The 20485-nt window shown below is 42.9% G+C and overlaps 1 protein-coding gene across 1 annotated transcript in view; it reads left to right on the plus strand.

Moving 5' to 3' along the window:
- The window catches only part of MEGF11 (multiple EGF like domains 11), a gene marked incomplete at its 3' end in the record, with an annotated part of 413211 nt that overhangs the window by 54361 nt on the left and 338365 nt on the right, over window positions 1-20485 (plus strand). The window contains 1 exon segment of the mRNA XM_081337571.1: window positions 2666-2758. Within this exon segment, the coding sequence (XP_081193697.1) occupies window positions 2666-2758 (93 nt within the window).

Below are 20485 nucleotides of genomic sequence, written 5' to 3' on the forward strand. Positions count from 1 at the left end.
CTTGTTAAGTGAATCACTGCAGTTGCTAAATTAGTAACACGGTTGTTAAGTGAATCTGGCTTCACCATTGACTTTGCTTGTCAAAAGGTCACAAAAGGGGATCACATGATCCCAGGATGGTGCAACTGTCATCAATAAGAACCAGTTGCCTAGCATCTGGATTCTGATCACGTGACCACGGGGATGCTGCCACGGTCGTGTGAAAAATAAGTGACTTTTTCAGTGCTGTTGTAACTTCAAACAGTCACTAAATGGTTGTAAATTAAGAGATAGATTAATAGAAAAGATAATAGACAAACAGAACAGAACAGAACAGAATAGAATAGAAGGAGAGACAATATGTCATGATTCCGATAGATGAAACCAATTAAAAGAACTTCTAGGCAAGGATTAGATGATGGATGAATAGATAAAGAAAATGGTGAAAAAAGTAAGGTTCTTCATTTAGGCAAGAAAAACCAGACGCACGGGTATAGTATAGGTCAGGGGTGTCAAATTCACAGCATCATGTGACGTGTCGTGACATATCACGACTTTTTTTCCATTGCCGGCAATGGGGTGGGTGCAGTTTTGCCATGATGCATCCGGTCCGTGGGCTGGCAATTTGATGCATCCGGTCCCTGGTACAGTAGTGGGATTCAGCCACTTCGGCAGAACCAGTTGATTGTCCTCACTGTCAGGAAGTTTCTCCTTAATTCCAAGTTGCTTGTCTCTTTGATCAGCTTCCAACCATTGTTTTTCTCATCCTTCCCTCTGGTGCTCTGGTGAACAACCTGGCCCCCTCTTCTCTGTGGCAGCCCCTCAAATGCTGGAATACTGCTATCATGTCTCCCCTATTTCTTCTTTTCTTTAGACTAGTCAAACCCAAGTCCTGCAGCCATTCTTCATATGTTTTAGTCTCCAGGCCTTTGATCATCTTAGTTGCTCTTCTCTGAATTTTTTTCCAGACTCTCAACATCTTTTTTTTTTTGTGATATGGTGACCAAAATTGGCTGCAATATTCCAGGTGTGATTTTACTAGGGTTTTATAAAGCGGAATTAATACCTCGCTTGATCTTGATTCTATGCCTCTTTTATACAACTCAGGATTGTATTAGCTTTTTGGGCAGCTGCTGCGCATGGCTGGCTCATACTGTAGTTAAGTGATCGTCCACGAGGACTTCAAGGTCCCTCTCACAGTTACTGCCTCCAAGCCAAGTCTTGCCCGATCTGTATTTGTTCCTTTGGCTTTTCCTGCCTAAGTGTAAGACTTTGCCAGCCCACCGCCTTTTTCCAGGCTGGCAGCCACACTTAGCCTTTGAGGGGTGTGCTGGAGGTGGCTCTCCAAGGACTGGCAGGCAAGTCTGAACAAAATTTTAATTTCAAAGGTCCCAAGGGTCTTGCTCAGAATATTCTACATGTCAGATCAAGCCATGTTTGCATGTTTTTTATATATTTTTTCTGGGAATTTATTTATTTTGCACATGGCCCATCATACGTGCACTTGCAATATATCTATCACATTTCACCTGGATCAATGAAGCACAATAAAATAGAAATGTTAAAAAAAGATCTATGTTCAAACACCAACATCTAGGCCAGGGGTCTCCAACTTTGGCAACTTTCAGACTTGTGGCTGGCTGAGGAATTCTGGGAGTTGAAGTCCACAAGTCTTAAAGTTGCCAAGGTTGAGGAGCCCTGATCTAGGCCATCTAATCACTGAAGCACAGCATTGTCTGTATCGGTATTTCTCAACCTCACAATTTGAAGATGTGTGGACTTCAGCTCCCAGAATTCCCCAGCCAGCTATGCTGTTGAAGCCCACAAATCTTCCAAATGCCACGGTTGAGAAACAGTGGTTTATATTTAAAAAAATCAGATACTGGACTGGCATCTGCCCTCAGCTTTCAGCTGGTCACTATGTGATCTACAGTTTGATGTGGGACCTCACAGTCGCACCAAGGGGAGGAGACCGTGCCCCATTTATACAGAGAGTCCTGGCAGGCGCCATGTGAGCTGCAAATCCTATTCAGAATTGTCTGTTGCTGACATGGTAGTTCAATCCCTGACACCTTTTTTTGTGTGGGGTCATTTATATGTCTTCCTAGGTCTGCACCTTCAGTGATCCATTTGGCTTTCCATTGGGAATGGATGTTAAAGTTGTTGAGCAGATATTGTGCAAGTGCCGGTGGGGGCTTCCTTAATTTTATTTTTTATTTTATTTATTTTAATTCCATTTATATCCCGCCCTTCTCCGAAGACTCAGGGCGGCTTACAAGCTTAGCAGTAGCCTTCATTCTATGTATATGCCTGCTTATTAGGGCTTTTGGGGCCCCCCAAGTGGCATTATTACAAAGTCAGCTTAATTGCCCCCAACAATCTGGGTCCTCCTTTTACCTACCTCGGAAGGATGGAAGGCTGAGTCAACCTTGAGCCTGGTGGGATGCGAACCTGCACTAATTGCAGGCAGCTGGTGTTACTTAAGGAGGCATTAGCCCATTGCTCCACCAAGGCTCTATTTTAAGCCTTCCAGCTAAAATTTAAATTTAAATTCTGGATTTATTTATTTTTTTAAAAAAAATAGGAAACAAGGTTGCTGGAAATTTTAATAATAGCATACACATCTTATGCCAGCCTTTCTGGCCTGTGACACTGAGGTAACACATATATCTCTTTCTGTTCCTAGCTCTCTGCACTGAAGAATGTGTCCACGGACGGTGTGTGTCTCCTGATACCTGCCACTGCGAACCAGGATGGGGAGGGCCAGACTGCTCCAGTGGTAAGTCGAAGAGCAAAGTTGCCTCGGCATCCCATAATTAAGAAATAACCTGCCTTCTGCAACAGTGTGGCTTACGTTTGAAACAAGGGAAGCGCTGTCTTCAAAGTGGACACTCTCTGTGATAAATCCCTTCCTTAAAATGCCGGGTTTCTATTTTGAGATAAGGATCGTTCCAAGAAAGCCGTGGTTCTCTTACGCTTTTATTCTTAGATACTTTTCTGCAAAGTCGTTTTTTAAAAAATGTCATCCCTCTGCTATTAGTCATTCATTGTTCGGTGTCCAAGCCACTTCGCTCGCGGCTGAGCCGCTGCAGAGAAAGTGCCTGGCACGCTCTGCGCTCGGGGATCCATTCTGCTTTCTAGGTGGGAGGTGGAATTCTTTCTGCAAACAGAACAGTGGTGCTTGTTGTGATTGCTAAATGCAACGTGGATGGACAAAGGGGTTACAGGTGCTCATTAGCTCCTATCTGTGCCAAGATCCTGGGCAAACCACACAGAGACACTTATTCTTCTCCTTTCCCTGTCAGCCTGAATTATCCCTTTTTCCAGTAACTCCCTCACAAGCTTCTAAAACACCTTTTGCCTGGGCTGAGTCCAATTCTGTGACAGCCTCGGTGAAGCACTGACCTATTTAAGGTCTCTGAACTGTGCAGGAGCTATTTTGAAGTTTCACTTCTTGTGCTATATCTATATCGCCTTATTTTTCCGGGTGGGGGGAAGGTTTGTGTCTGTGTGTGTGTGTGTGTATCTGTGTGTGTATTTGTAAAATTCTCTGATTCATGGACAGCCATTTGGCTGTTTCCTGTGGAAATAATCAGGGTTCTCCACTGCATTCAAACCCTTCTTTTTGCAAAAGCCCTAATTCATGTAACACCTTCTTAATTTGCAAGTGAGTTGTACATTTGCTGGCTCTGTGACTTTATTTTGTATTACTATTATTATTATTATTATTATTATTATTATTATTATTATTATTATTATTATCATCATCATCATCATCATCATCATCATCATCATCATCATCATCATTATTTTGCTAAAGCAGAAGTCTAGTGCAGCACCCAGAATAAAACTGTGGTGTGTTATGCAAACCGCGACAGTGTATCTGTCACTGTTATAATGAAACAAAGCTTGTTAACTCTGCTAGAACAGCCTGGTTCCAAAGGAAGAAAAAAAAAAGAGTCATTAATTCACTACCTCCTATTTGCACTATTGATCAGAAATTTTGACAAGCACCTCCAACAAGGATGAGGATAATAGAATAATACTTCTGGAACATTCTCCCCAGATGCTGCTCTGACCTTTTGTGGGGGTGTCCTTGGTTCAGGTTCAGCTGGGGAGGTTGGTTGAAGTCATGGCTGCAGTTCAACGTGACACATCTCTCCGCGTCCAGTGTGATTGTGCAGATGGGCTTAAGATAGAGACGGCAGAGGAGGCAGAAAAGAGAATCGCAAGTGGAGGCTCTTTCTGGGAGAATCCAAAATAGCCATAAGGAAGAAAGAAAAAGGACACATTTCTTACAGAATACGGAATACAGTGGTACTGCGGTACTCATCATTAATTGGTTCCGGTAGGCACGATGAGTACCAAAAATGACGCACACCAAACAAATTTTTCCCATAAGGAATAATGTACAGGTAGTCCTCGACTTACAACAGTTCATGTAGTGACTGTTCAAAGTTACAACGGCACTGAAAAAAGTGACTTAGTCCATTGTTCATAATATGAGTATCTTTTGGTAATGAACCAGCCCAAGAAGGAATTCAAAGGGAAGCTGTCATCTTCTCTGCCTTAATGCAACTGGATTGGTCATCTTTTAATGTATATTGGGGGTGGTTACCCTTTGAGACCTGAATGCAATGAAATTACCTTTTAATACATGCTGATTAGTGTACATTTAAAGTGACAATAAGGTATTCTATTCTATTCTATTCTATTCTATTCTATTCTATTCTATTCTATTCTATTCTATTCTATTCTATTCTATTCTATTCTATTCTATTCTATTCTATCATTATTCTATAATTCTATTCTATAATCCTATCCTATTCCTATTCCTATTCCTATTCCTATTCCTATTCTTAGTCTAGTCTAGTCTAGTCTAGTCTAGTCTAGTCTATCTGGGTAAGCTTTGTTCTGAAGGTTTCTCAGAATGGCCCATTGGGCTGTAGATATGGGGTCCAGAGGAATGCTTATAAGAAGCCAGGTGGTTAATGATGGCACTATGCTCCTGGGGAAGGATATAGAAAGGAGCCATGAGAAGGACTAAGGATCTTCTAATAGTTAAAGGCAACTTTGGCAATTTCATCATCTCCCTGAGAGCTTCTGCACATGGCTTGGGGAAAAAAAAGAACCAGAGTGCCAGTGAAGGATAAAGCTACAGAAGGAGAAAGTCTTAAAATCTCCTCTACCATAGAGATTCCCTCGTGGGAACTACTCCCTCTCAACTAGCTATTATGGCTAGTTCCTGGATCAGAAAGAGGGAGATCCAAATTCTAGTCCCTCCTCACTCACAGAAGCTCATTGGCTGACTTTGCACCAGTCCCTCCCTCTCAGCCCAAGAGCCAATTGGGAGTAGTTCGTAAGGTGATGGAATAGGAGCAGGGAGACCCCAGTTCTAGTGAGACAGATTCACTGGGGGGTTTAGGCCAGGGGTAGGCAACCTTAGAGGGACGCGGTGGCTGAGTGGGTTAGGACGCTGAGCTTGTTGATCAGAAGATCGGCAGTTTGGCGGGTCGAATCCCGAGTGCCGCGTAGCAGAGTGAGCTCCTGTTACTCGTCCTAGCTTCTGCCAACCTAGCAGTTCGAAAGCACTTCAAAATGCAAGTAGAAAAACAGGGACCACCACAGTGGGAAGGTAACAGCGTTCCGTGCGCCTTTGGCGTCTAGTCATGCCGGCCACATGACCACGGAGACGTCCTCGGACAAGCGCTGGCTCTTCGGCTTTGAAACGGAGATGATCACCGGCCCCTAGAGTCGGAAACGACTAGCACGCATGTGCGGGGGAACCTTTACCTTTACCTTAGGCAACGTTGGCTCTTTTATGACTCATGGACTTCAACTCCCAGAATTCCCGAGCCAGCACGGAATAAAAGAACCAAGGTTGCCTGCCCCTGGTTTAGGCACTCAAATTCAGTTCCAAGAGGCATGGCCGGGAAGACTAAGTTGTAAGTTGCCTGAAGCTGCTGAAATGTACAGAAGGACATAAGTAATATAATAATATAGAAAATAAATATATAAATCCAATCAATCAATATATAAATAAAATCTGAATAGACTTAGAAATGCAAGTCATGTCTGCTACTTGTGCACAGCTACGGTGAACTGCATCAAATGATTTAGAAAAAGGATATTTGTGGGATCCTTTTAAAAAAAAAGTTAAAGCTAGAGGAATTTCCTTAAATACCTTAAATATCATAGCTTTTATAAGTAATCAGGAATATTAAAAACACTGACAATGATGGAGGTAGAAACATTACTCATAACTGATATTTCTTTACTGGGCAACAATCCAATATATATCATTTATGAAAGGTTTGGTTTCTTTGGATTTTTTTTTCTAAGGATGTTCAGGAGAAGAACATTAGCCAACTAGTAAATTAACTGTTCCCTGGTAGCCTTTACAAATGAGACCTCTCATTAGTCTTGAAACCTCAGCATACTCTTTCTTATTAAACAGAATTCCTGCATTTACTGGTCTTGGAGCTTTGAAGGCCTTTTACTAGCTGTACCAGAATGTTTGGGTGGGCTAAATTGGCAAGCAGGGGGTCTCTCTGCCCAGCAGTGGTAGTAGCACTGCTATTTGGGGGGGGGGAAGGCCATGGTATCAGAGAATCTGTGGGATGGAAGGAGGTCTTCTAGTCCACCCCTCTATTCAGGGCAGAAATACCTAGAGCATTCTAGACAAATGGCTACCCAGCATTTTCTTGAAAACCTTTAGTGGTGAAGACATCAGGAAGAATCATTTCTCCTTGGTTGGACATAGAGCATATATTGGCCTGGTGTAGCTGGTGACCCTCTGGGCAGGACCTGGCTGTGGAGAACATTTTTTCCTTGCTTCCTTGTATAACTTATGGGGCAAACCTTAACAGAGCAGCAGAGTTGGAAGGGACCTTGAAAGTCTCCCTGCTCAAGCCGGAGACCATCTGCCATTCTGGACAAATGGCTGTCCAATCTCTTGAAAGCCTCCAGTGATGGAGCACCCCCAACTTCTGAAAGCAAGCCGTTCCACTGGTTAATTGTTCTGTCAGGAAATTTCTGCTTAATTCTAGGTTGCTTCTCTCCTTGACTAGTTATTATTTCTTTCCAAGGCTTGAACCACAGAATGATAGAATAACAGAGTTGGAATTGGAGATTGTCTAATCTCTTCTTGAAAACCTCCAGTGGTGGAGCACTCACAACTTCTGGAGGGAAGCCGTTCCACTGTTCAGTTGTTCTCACTGTCAGGAAATTTCTCCTTAGTTGCTTCTCTCCTTGATTAGTTTTCATCCGTTGCTTCCTGTCCTGCTGTGAGGTTCAATGGAGACCTTGTTGCTTTGATGGTCTCTACTCAGCCCCCACCTTCTCTATAAGATGTTGGTTCAAAGATGCTCATCCAAGTGTTCGTTCTTCCCTTTTGGCTCAACCACACCATTTATCTCTTCTCCGGTTCATTTCCCTTAGCTACATTTCTAAATGTTAATTACGTTAGAGAAGGAATTTGTTCCTCTTTTACTTTATAATGGTAATAATACAATCAACAGTATAATATATCTAGTTTACATCTGAACATACACAGCGCAGATTGCTCTGTTTGTAGATCTCATCAGTTCTGGATGCAGCCTATCCTGTCGTTTTTTTTAAAATATTAATCAGTGACTTAAAAGACATGAAAATTCATATTTCTGAATATTTTAACAAAATATACATAACACACATCAGCAATCTATTCATAACTAAAATAAGCATGTAATGATTTTGATGCTTCTTTTTAAAAGACAGCTTTGCCTCATTGCAACTTGGGGGAAAATTTGAACATCTTAATACAGGCAGTATTACTTTCAATCCACTCACAATCATTAGTTTAGCAAAATTGTAAGTTTGGTTACAACTGCACTGAAAGTACTGGCTTTTCATCAGTTCTCACACTCAGGACCATTGCAGCATCTCCACAGTCATCAGGTCAAAAATTGGGTGGCTGGCAACCAGCATGTACAGATAGTCCTCGAGTTACAATAGTTCATTCAGTGACCCTTCAAAGTTATAACGGCACTGGAAAAATAGACTTATGACCATTTTTCAAACTTACGGCCATTGCAGCATCCCCATGGTCACGTGACCAAAATTCAGATGCTTAGCATCTATTTATGACGGTCGGAGTGTCCCGGGGCTCATGTGATCACCTTTTGTGATCTTCTGACAAGCAAAGTCAATGGAGAAGCCAGATTCACTCAACAACCTTGTCACTAACTTAACAACTGCAATGATTCACTTAAAAACTGTGGCAAGAAAGGTCATAAAATGGGCCAAATTCACTTAACAACAAACATTGGGGCTCCATTGTGTTGTAACTCGTGTTGTACCTGTTTTTATGACAGTTGCAGCATCCCGGCGTCATGTGATCATTGTCTGCAACCTTCCTAGCTTATGTCCGACCAGCAACGTGGACGAAGCTGGGCTCTCTTAACAACCCTCTCTTAAGAACCAGGGCAAAAAGATTGTAAAATTGGGCACGACTCTCTTTAATGATCCCCTAGCTTAGCAACAGAAATTCTAGTCCCAACTGTGGTTGTAAGTTGAAGTTGAGGACTGCCTGTACCACAGTTGTCAAACCCCAAACCTCAGAGCGCTATCAAGACAGTCAGACCCACACAAAGTTCCTTTGAATAAGGGGTTGGGCGCCATCTTCATGGGCGGGCTCTGGGAGTTATTTGGACCCCTTTTTCCCAAAATGCAAAACCGAAGGCCTAACTGCCCTTTCCCCTCATAAACCTGGCTCTGAAACATCCCTCCAGCAGTTCAGGTCAAAAAAGCCAAGATGGCAGCTTCAACGATGTGATCCGAGCTCTGCCTGGTTTTTATGAGGGTCACATAACGAAAAACAAATGGGGCCTCAATTTTGCTGATGCCATCTTAACCCAACTTAATGGACACCCCTGGAGTCATCTCTTCTTAGTGAGTAATATTTTGATGGCCTGTCTTTTATTTCTCAGCCTCAAATTGCTACCCTAATTTATGACCCTCATTTGTCAAGGTATTTTCTTTCTGTGAATTATTAAAGGTGTTTTAGTGTAAAGTATGTATTCTCAGATGCCTTTTGGCATGTTTTGAGCTAAGGGCTCCAGTGGAAAAGAGACATGTCTAAAAGTTACTTTTCTCCTAGTCCATTCAGATGAATTCATTTGAGACTTCTCAGAGGAGAAATTCCATCTTCGCTAACTAGCCCTTAGAAATATGTGCCCTTAAATGCCTAGTTATGCAATAGATGTTAAAAAGGCCTCAGTATCCGCTCTAATTAGGAAAAAAGGTTGAAATAGAATTGCCAGCTTACAGCAAAATCGTTATATAAACCCATGGTTCATGAATATATGTGTGTGTGTGTGTGTGTGTGTGTGTGTGTGTGTGTGTGTGTGTGTGTGTCTGTGTGTGTGAAGTGATCTGGTTGCTACATTTCAACCAAGATGTCACACAGCTGGGAAGAAATACGGACCCAGGAGTGAAAACTGATTTCCCCACAATTAAAAAACTGGATTTTGAAACTTTTTATTCTTCATAGAGCTTTGCTTCTATTTTTTATTGATGTGAACCACTAATATCATCACAGTAAACAAGTTGAAATAGAATAGAATAGAATAGAATAGAATAGAATAGAATAGAATAGAATAGAATAGAATAGAATAGAATAGAATAGAATAGAATAGAATAGAATAGAATAGAATAGAATAGAATAGAGCTGGAAGGGATCTGGGAGGCCTTCTAGTCCAGCCCCCAGCTCAAGTAGGAGAACCTATGCCATCTCAGACAAGTTACTGTCTAGCCTCTTCTTAAAAACCTCCAGTGATGGAGCGCCCACGATTTCTGGAGGCCAGCTGTTCCACTGGTTCATTGTCCTCACAGTCAGGAAGTTTCTCCTTAATTCCAGGTTGCTTCTCTCTTTGATCAGTTTCCATCCATTGTTTCTTGTCCTGCCTTCTGGTGCTTTGGAGAATAGTTTGACCCCCTCCTCTTCTTTGTGGCAGCCCCTCCAATACTGGAATACTGCTATCATGTCTCCCCTGTTTCTTCTTTTCTTTAAACTAGCCAAACCCAAGTCCTGCAGCCCTTCTTCGTATGTTTTAGTCTCCAGGTCTTTTAATTGTTCTTGTCTGAACTTTTTCCAAAGTCTCAACATCTTTTTTTTAGTATGGTGTCCAAAATTGGCTGTGGTGTTCCAGGTGTGGTCCCACTAGGATTTTTTTCAAGCTGCCAAGGATGAGAAGCACTAGTCTAGAAGATACTGTATGACTACTGAGTTGAAATCCGTATATCTTAAAGATGCTGTGATTGAGAAATAACTGTGTGAAGATAATGAATAAAATGACTATGTCTTCTCTTAGATCATACATAAAATAACAGGGTTGGAAGGGATCTTGTAGGTCTTCTAGTCCACGGCTTTTCAACCTTTTCACCCATTGTACCACTTTTAGGATATGGCAACATCCGAGGACCACCAGTCGCCTAGCAAGGTGTCAAAAACTTGATGACCAAAAAAAAAAAAAGGAAAAAAGTGATGAAGTACAGGTAGTCCTTGACTTACAACACTTCGCTTAGTGACTGTTCAAAGTTACAATGGCCCTGAAAAAAGTGCCCCCCAAGCCACAGCCGAGCAAGACGCCTGCCTGCCCGCCCGGTGGTGCTCTTCCTGCTATCCGAGGTTTTCATTGTTGTGAGCATTTCTGTTGAGGATTGGCAGTGGGGGTGGGGTGGGGGGTATTTGTTTTTTATTTCCCCCATCACCTGGGTGGTTGCAGCAGGTTCTGGTCACTTCACATGACCCTGGGACACTGTGACCATCATAAATATGAATCAGTTGCCAAGCATCTGAATGTAAATCACAAGACCCTGGAGATGCTGCAACATTCCAGCTGATTGGCACTTCTTCTGGGCTCAGCAAAAACGCCGGGATCAGCGCTGAGCTCCAGCTGGAGCCTGGTGCTGATCCTGGCGCTTCCGCTGAGCCCTGACAGCCCTGCAGCTCCAGCCATCTCTCGTTCAGGCTTGTGCGGTGCTGCCATTCCCCTCCCCCACTACTACTTTTCTAGGATGGTCGCGTACCACCTGCCAGGTGCCAATGTACCACAGGTGGTACCAGTACCACTGGTTGAAAAGCCCTCTTCTAGTCTAACCTCTTGCTAAAGCAGGAGACCCTATACCATTCCAGACAAATAGTTGTCCAATTTGTTCTTCAAAACCAGTGTTGGAGCATCCACAACTTCTGGAGACAAGCCGTTCCACTGGTTAATAGTTCTGTCAGGAAATTTCTCCTTAGTTCTAGGTTGGATCTCTCCTTGATATGTTTCCATACATTACTTCTTGTCCTGTCCTCGAGTGCTTTGGAGAACAGGTTGATCCCCCTCTCTCTTTGTGGCAGCCCCTCAAATATGTCTTCTTAGATCAATGTTTCTCAACCTTGTCTTGGACCTCAACACCCAGAATTGCCCAGCCAGCATGGGAATTGAAATCCACACATTTTCAAACTGCCAAGATTGAGAAATAATGCTTTAATGCTATAATAGCTAACAGTCCATAACTGAGTGTTTTGCACCAGCTTGCTGTCTGGAGAATTCTGGGAGTTGAAGTCCACACCTCTTGAAGTTGCTAACCTAGAACAGGGGTAGGCAACCTTGGCTCTTTTATGACTCGTGGACTTCAACTCCCAGAATTCCTGAGCCAGCCATGCTGAGGGGGAAAGGGAGAGGTTTCCAAGCTGAGCCATGGTGGCTCAGGAATTCTGGGAGTTGAAGTCCACAAGTCATAAAAGAGCCAAGGTTGCCTACCCCTGTCCTAGAGGGATGGGACAGGAAGACACATTTGCTCCTCCTTTCATAATATTAGCAATCGAGTGGATGAAGTTGATCACAGAGGAATAGTGACGCCACAAATTCGGAGGCCATTGCAGAGTGGAATGCGACAACTCACCACAGCCAAGTTGCTGCAGCGCCCTTGCCACAGCCAACTCTCCACGGCCAACTCACTGCAGGACAATTTAACAATTCAATTTAAGGATTTAAAAGAAATAAAAAAGTCTTTTAATTTTTGTTATTCGTATTTCATTTTGTCACTCCTTTTGCATCCCTTCTTTAATTATTCTATTCCACCATTTCTTTAATATTAGGGTAACTCTTGTCTCGCAGCCAGTTGTCCCATGAAGAGTTGGCCATGGTGAGTTGCCTGTGGCAAATTGTCGTAGAGCCGTCGGAGAGAGTTGACCAGAATGATGATGGGCAAGTTGAGGTTTTCAGCAACCAGACTGGATGTTAAATATTAGATGCTGCTTGAATGTGCAAAAAGAGGGGACCATTTCCTTTACAAAGGAATCTGGAAGACCACCCACAGGAACAGAATCGGGGGCAGCCCTAGATTTATCCCAACCCAACATGGTCGTCCTGATGCTCAGGGGTCTTCAGGTTGCACAGCTCCCTAGTTCTGTGACCAGGAACTCCCCTCCTCAGATTTTGTGTGATACTTGCAAAGAGAAAAAAAAAGGATGCATTAAAAATGCCCCCAAGCGAAAATAATTTACTTGAGTGATTTAAATAAGGAAAAATGTTCGTAAGAATGCATTAAAATGTCTGTAGGCTAAGAAATGTGTGCATTCAGATATTCATTTGTATTTTTTAAAAGCTTGTTGTTTTTTGAGAAAAGGAGTTGAACTGGTGAGCAAAACCAAAATGCAAAGCATAAGCAAAGCAAGAAAGACTTGAGAAAGAGGCAGAATGAGATCATGCTTTTAAAAGGAAGCTTAAAGTGGTTGAAATGTTTGTACAGGATAGAACCCTAATTCTTATTTTTTTCAAGATGGAACATACCTGAACAACGTGAAATTGCAAGAACTATGGACAAGTGGGGAGGAGGGCAGGCAGAACTGGGGTGTCGTTCATCGTAAATAGGCAAGGAAATCCATGATGTTAAGAGCATTGTATGTCGAAGACATAGAGTCAGAGGGCTGAAAGGGACTTTGGAGGTCTTTTAGTCCAACCCCCAGTTGAAGGAAGGAGGCTTGCACCATCCCAGTTAAATGGTTGTTTAATCTATTCTTGGAAAAACTCCAGGGATGGAGCACCTACAGCTTCTGGAGGCAAGTCGTTCCACTGATTAATTGGTCTCATTTTTAGGAAATTTCTCCTTGGTTACAGGTTGGACCTCTCTTTAATGATCTTTCCACCCGTTACGTCTTGTCCTGCCCTCTGGTGCTTTGGAGAATAAGTTGACCCTCTCTTCTCTGTGATAGCCCCTCAAGTTCTCTTGGGATGACCAATGAAGGCTTGGGAAGATCCTCCAGCCCTTGACTCAGAGGCCTGTATGGCAGCACCTTGCCTAGCTTAAAACCATCTAATATAAATAGTCAATCATGCTTTATTAAAGTATCTGTGGATCCAGCCATGATTTGGACATCAAACCATGACCGATCTGAACCAGGGTTTAGTGAGGTGCCTAATCCTATCCAGTACAGATGTACAGACAAAGGTAATGCAAGGGGATGTTCAAGGGGGTTGATGATGACCAGGTGAGCCATTACCTGCCTCTTAACTCTACTGACATCACTGGGGTGTCATTGTAGGAAACACTGGAAGAGGATGACTGAGTTTCTGGAGAAGTAGGCTACATATTTAACATATACCTTAAAAATAAATAGAGATGGTTTCCCGTAATTTTGTATTATATATTTTTTTCTGTTCAATCATGTCTGATTCTCAGAGACTACCAGGACAACTCCCTTCAGGTTTTTGGGGCAAGGTTTATCAGAAGTGGTTTGCCATTGCCTTCTTCCTTGGGCTGAGAGAAAGCGACTGGCCAGCCCAGCTGATTTTGTGTCCAAGGCAGAACTAGAAGTCACCGTCTCCCAGTTTCTAGCCCGAGGCCTTAACCTTTACACCAGGGGTGGGCAGCTAGGGCACTTTTATGACCCGCGGACCTGCTGGTTCGGGAATTCTGGGAGATGGGGTTGAAGCTGTAGAGCACAGGTAAGCAAGCACAGCATCTTTGTTGTTGTTGTTGTTAGTTGCGAAATGGTGTCCAACCCCTCGCGACCCCATGGACGACGTTCCTCCAGGCCTTCCTGTCCTCTGCCATCTTCTGGAGTCCATTTAGGCTCACGCCTACTGCTTCAGGGACTCCATCCAGCCACCTCATTCCCTGTCGTCCCCTTCTTCTCTTGCCCTCAACCTTTCCCAGCATTAGGCTCTTCTCCAGCGAGTCCTTCCTTCTCATTAGGTGGCCAGAATATTTGAGTTTCCACTTCAGGATCTGGCCTTCTAAAGAGCAGTCAGGGTTGATCTCCTCTAGGAACAGCAACTTTATAATCTTATAAAGATGCTATGCTTGCTTACCCCCACTCTACACCAATCTGACTCTTTGTATTAAATCTACAGGAGTTCTTTCTTCATTTGTAGCTGATTTTTTTTTCCCCATTAATGCAAACGATAACAACCTAAATGACAATGTCACTGGGGTCTGGTGACCTAACTTACCTGTGAAAATGTCATGATCCAAGACATTTTGCTCCTGCTTCTGCCTGGCACAATTCCTATGGGAGAATAAATACCTTGACTTCTAGATAAATCGTTTTATCAATAATAGGAGGAAGTCTGTGGTGTATTTAATTTAGCTTCACCCAACAAACACTCACATGCATACACACACATACCCACCCGTCTTTATTTTTCTGCACACTGATTGCCAGTTTTGCCTGCAGTTTGCTTACATTGTGTACCAATAACCACTCATATCTTAAGGATTCATTACCATAACAATCAAAGGAGACGTGGCCAGAGTTTTAACAAAAGCATCCGTTGAATAAAAAGTGATTTCAAAGCTTACATGAAACATATTTGTGAGATAAAATTGATAAGTGAGCTCCTCTTTTCAAAAACATATTCATCTCTCTCTCCTCCCCCCCTCTTTTCAGGTTTTGTTCATTTGGATTGTGTTATGGGAGGTCCTTGGCGCTCTCTGAGCTTGCTCGTTTTCCTGCAGACGTTTCATTATCCAAATTAGGTAATATCATCAGAGCTAGTAAGGAGTGCTGTTTGCTCTCTGTTTGTATCAGGGCTCTTCAAACTTGGCTCTTTTATGACTTGTGGACCTCAACTCTCAGAATTCCTCAGCCAGCGTGCCTGGCTGAGGACTTCTGGGAGTTGAAGTCCACAAGTCATAAAAGGGCCAAGTTTGAAGACCCCTGTCATAGAGATTCTTTGGTTGAGCTGTTTATTGTTGGCTCTTTGGCAGTACATGATTCTTGGTCTGATGTTAACTTTGAAGTTAATCTATGCCCGTGGTGGCGAACGTATGGCACGCGTGCTACAGGTGGCACGCAGAGCCCTCTCTGTAGGCACACATGCCGTCGCCCCAGTCCTAGGCCTTCAGCTGGGTTTTATAAAACCTTTTTGCTTTAGGCCTCCGCTGCTGTGTGCAAAAAAAAAAAAGTTCAATCAATCAATTTCAACTTCTCAAGGGGAAAAAAAAAGATCTCGCAAAGTTGGAATTGATTGATTGAACTTTTTAGTCCCACCGTCTGCTGTTACCACCACAGCCACGCCCACCCAATGGGCCACGCCCACCCGGCACCCAACAATACATAAGTGGGTTTTGGGTTGCAGTTTGGGCCCTCGGTCTCTAAAAGGTTTGCCATCACATCTTATGCTGGTCTGGGTTCTGACTGCTTGGGGGAGAGGTGCTTGGGACTTCTTGTTCCTTTTTGGCCTGGGTGATAGTCTCTTTTGCAGAATCTATAGATAATGTCTATGTGTCTGTTGATGGGTGATTTGTCAGAATGCCAGGTTTCTAGTACTTCCATGGGATTTTTGGACTTGGCTTGGTCTAGGATGGTCGCATTTTCCCAATTGAAACTACAGTTAAATCTGTCTGTATGTTGTGATTGTGTTGTCTGGTTCATTTGGGTTGTTCAGAAACGGAAGGGGAGGAGGGAAATCTCAGTGTGAAAGCTTTGTGCTCACCTGCTCAATTATTTCAAAGCAATTAGCTTTTAAACAGAACAGCAAGCTGGTTCCTGGCTTTCTGCAGAGAGAGGCAGATCCAATGGGAATATTCCTGTTATAAGCAGAGGGAACTTGTGGTTAAGAATGACAGACAGACATTGATCACTCTCAGCAAAACACGTACAAACATATGTCACTGGGCACAATCTTCTGCAAAGCTCCCTTAGCTGCAAGGGTAGACTTTGCCATGTGAAAACACTGTGTTGCCGTGCTTGTTCTTAAGCACTGTATAGTGATGATTGGACTAGATGGGTCATCTAGGATTTGAAGCAATCCAGCTGGGCTCATGCAAAACACTACACATTAAACCTTAAACAACCTGGATTGCAATAACAGAACAACATAGAATAATAGGGTTGAAAGGGACTTTGGAAGTCTTCAACCTCCAGCTCAAACAGGAGACTGTACTGTTCTGGACAAATGGTTGTCTAATCTCTTGAAAACCTCCAGTGATAGAGTACACACAACCTCTAGAGAAAAGCCGTTCCACTGGTTAATTGTTCTCACTGTCAGGAAATTCCTCCTTAGTTCCATATTGGTTCTGTCCTTGATTAATTTCTATCCATTGCTTCTTGTTCTGCCTTCTGGTGCTTTGGAGAATAGTTGACCCCCTCTTCTCTTTGACAGAAGCTCAAATATTGGAAGACTGATATCATGTCACCCACTAGTCCATCTCTTCATTAGACTGGCATACCTAGTTCCCACAACCATTCATCATTTAGCCCTCAGCTCCCAAATAATCTTTGTTGCTCTGCTCTTCACTCTTTCTAAGGTTTCAATACCTCTTTTTTGTATCATGGCATCCAGACTTGATACAAAGTGTGGATGTATTCACACAAGAACCTGATGGACCACAAGTGTGGTCTTACCAAAGCAGGTTAAAGTGGTACTAACACTTCATGTGACCTATCTGTTGATACAGCCTAGGACAGTGTTGACTTTTTTTTCTTGCCCCCAAAACAATTTAGCCAAATGCATGGCCTACCAAGATTTCTTTTGACCCCAGGAAGGAATAGGGCACTGTCCCTTCTCTGTTTTTGCATTTGGATGTGCTTAGGAACTAGCTCAGGGGTGTCAAACTGCTGGCTCGTGGGCCAGATGTGCCATGCCGAAACCGCGCCTATCCCCTTGCCAGCAATAGAAAAAAGTCGCGATATGTCACAACACGTCACGTGATATTGCGAGTTTGACACCCCTGAACTAGCTGATATTCTTTGAGTCCTGTCTACACCTATTAATTGAGTTGGTCTTCAACAATATACACAATGCCCAGCCCAAGACTCAATTGATGGAGTTTCATTGTAATTGACATTGTATAACGTAACATGATGTTTTGATTCATACCACATTCTGTAAGGTAATGGGTGGGGTTCACATAACACATGAAGCACAAAGTCTCCAACTCCCATTTTAGTTGAGTCCAGTTCTGTTGTATGAACACAGCCATTAGGTCATACTGTGGATAGACTTTGTATGTGACTCACACTATGGCTTATTTTAAGTTGACATATCTTAGCCGTATCTTTGTGTTTTGTCTAAATCGGGGTGAGAGGTTGCAACAGCTTTCTCTCCCTAGTAGATTGCAGTGACTGAGATGGATTGTGGCTGGAGAAGTCTTAGTGTAGTTCCCATCCTCTTGTTGTGGTCCTCTTTTTCATTTCTTGCAAGCATGTGGGGGGATTTCAATTTAGGGACTAAGAGACTACATGTAATGGCTTTGACCCTGGTCAAGCTGTTGTTCACTTTTAATTTTCTTTGAATTGCATATTTAAGAAATCACAGCTGGCCAGCCATTCTAAAGGTGGCTGGGATAACTGGCTAGCAAAGAGTGGGATTTGCAAACAACCGCTAAGAACAATTAGTCATGTCTTCTGGAAATGTATAGAGTGCTAAGCATCTTATTCTATCTGATGCAAAAATATGCTCGGTGTTAGGTATACTCATAGATAGATAGAAGATGGATGGATGGATGGATGGATGGATGGATGGATGGATGGATAGATAGATAGATAGATAGATAGATAAGAAGGGGAGAGAAAGGGAGAGAGAAAGAGATTTTCTTTCTGTCCTGAAATGTGTCAGTTTTCTGTATAGTCTTTAGTTTCCAACAGTTTAATAATGTTTGACAATAGGGTGTATTTTTCCTAGAGGTAATATGTCTACTGTAGTAGTGAGGTGTTCTGAAGTTCATGTGGGTTGGCTTTGTGAGCAAGCAAAGTAGCTTATGAAGTAGAAATCCAATTGTTGTTAGCTGCGAAGTCGTGTCCGACCCATCGTGACCCTATGGACAATGTTCCTCCAGGCCTTCCTGTCCTCTACCATCTGCTGGAGTCCATTTAAGCTCACGCCTACTGCTTCAGTGACTCCATCCAGCCACCTCATTCTCCGTCGTCCCTTTCTTCTCTTGCCCTCAACCTTTCCCAGCATTAGGCTCTTCTCCAGCGAGTCCTTTCTTCTCATTAGGTGGCCAAAGTATTTGAATTTTAGCTTCAGGATCTGACCTTCTAAAGAGCAGTCAGGGTTGATCTCCTCTAGGACTGACCGGTTTGATTGCCTTGCAGTCCAAGGGACTTGCAGGAGTCTTCTCCAGCACCATAGTTCAAAGGCTTCAATTCTTTGGCACTCAGCCTTTCTTATGGTCCAGCTTTCACTGCCATACATAGAAATCCAATAGATAATCCATAAATTTTGGCAAAGGAAGGAAGAGTTTGGGGTGCATCCCCAGGGGGTGGGGTGGGAGGGATTGGTGTAAAAGAATTCAAGATGTCAACCATAATTGCAGACTTTCCTCAGTGCACATGGAAAAGATATGCAGCTTCTATTATTATGGTTGATCGCACAGTCAGCCAAAATCAGCCAGATGTTTAGACTGGATGCAGCATTTTAATCCACCTATCGAGTTCTTCCCAAGGACCTGGGATAGATAGATGTTAACACTCAATGGTGTTACAGATATCATTGTGGGATATGTAAGCTGTTCCAATAAAGCTGCCTTTCGCAGTTGGCAATTGAGGGTGTTTTTGTCAATGTCAAAAGCTTTCAGGTGGTGCTCCAGATGATCTGGGATTGTACCCAACATGCTTATTGGTACTACTTTTGCTTGCTTTTGCCACAGTTGTCCTATTTCTATTTGGAGGTCTTTGTGTTTTGTTAACTTCTCCATTTCTTTCTCTTCTATCCCACTATCTCCAGGCACTGCCACATCCAATATCCAGACATTTGGTCTTTCTTATCAAGAGTTGTTAAGACTGGGGTGTTATGTGGCAGGTGCCTGTCAGTGGAATTCTAAAGTCCCAGAGCAATTTAGTTGCTTCTATTACTTTGTCTGTTTTGTGGTCCCACCAATTCTTGCTTGCAGGCAAATGCTATTTCTTGAAGATAATTATTATTTCCCACTTTTTAAATTATTTGGTCAATTCAAGGTGGCGGACATACCTAATTCGCCTGCCTCATATTTCCCCCCGCAATTATAACTTGTCCAACTTCCCCATAATAAGATCAACTCAGCTGGATTGGGCTGAGGGAGAGGGACTGGCCCAACCAAAGTCTCCCAACCAACCATTGTGCCTAAGACTAGAACTAGAACTAAGACAAGACTAGAACTCACTGTCTACTGGTTGCTAGGCCACTACACCAAATTAGCTCTCCAGCTGTATGGTTATGGCCACAATCTTGACTTTTGTGACACACACACACACACACACACACACACACACGGTTGGGAAATAACCTGGATACTATTCAAATATCTTTCCTTTGCCTGAAATCATCAAGTAACTTTCAGCAAGCCACTTCCCTGAGTGTCTTGATGTAGCAGAAAAGTCTAAAATAGGGTTATTGTAGGAGACGACCAGGCTGAGCCCAAGGATAGGTCAGATGCATCATCAGTCTGGAGTCCTATATCTCCGAAAGAGACCTAAGTCCACCCACCCACCTTGAAGTCCATTGATTCTTATCTGGTGCCAATTAGTATTGACCGTTAGTAGATCCGAGTCTGGTGCATAGCTTGTATGGAATAAATGTGCAGTGCTTTTGAACTCTACCCTGGCTCCTGGTTTCTTGCCCCTAACATTAATGCCATCTTCTGAGAACCCAGCAGAGGGTGTCATGTAAACTAAGCCATCATATGGTTTATTTCCCTGTGTATTGCATGTTAAGGAAACACATAGCAATGTTAATTTGAGTTTAGAATTTACTATGAACGATGGAGTCTGGGTAGTATGAAGGATGTTATGTTATAAAGGCCACCCTACTGCATGGATAGGTAAGTGCTGCTCAAGCTTTATTGTACTGCCTTGGTTGAAAATCCTCCTGGTGGTATTTAGGAACAGCATCTGTTTACATCATCTGGGTTTGAGGCCATCAGCAGCTCTCATCATTTGGCATTTCAATGCAATGTTTGTTCCTGCTGTTTGTAGCCTTTTGCAATCTTTCAGCCCATCGACTTCAGTTTTTGAAATGACTTTAACTCGGAAGGCAAGAAATGAAAAATA

The sequence above is a fragment of the Vipera berus genome, assembly GCF_964194415.1.
Source record: "Vipera berus genome assembly, chromosome: 12".
NCBI classification, from domain to species: domain Eukaryota; kingdom Metazoa; phylum Chordata; class Lepidosauria; order Squamata; family Viperidae; genus Vipera; species Vipera berus.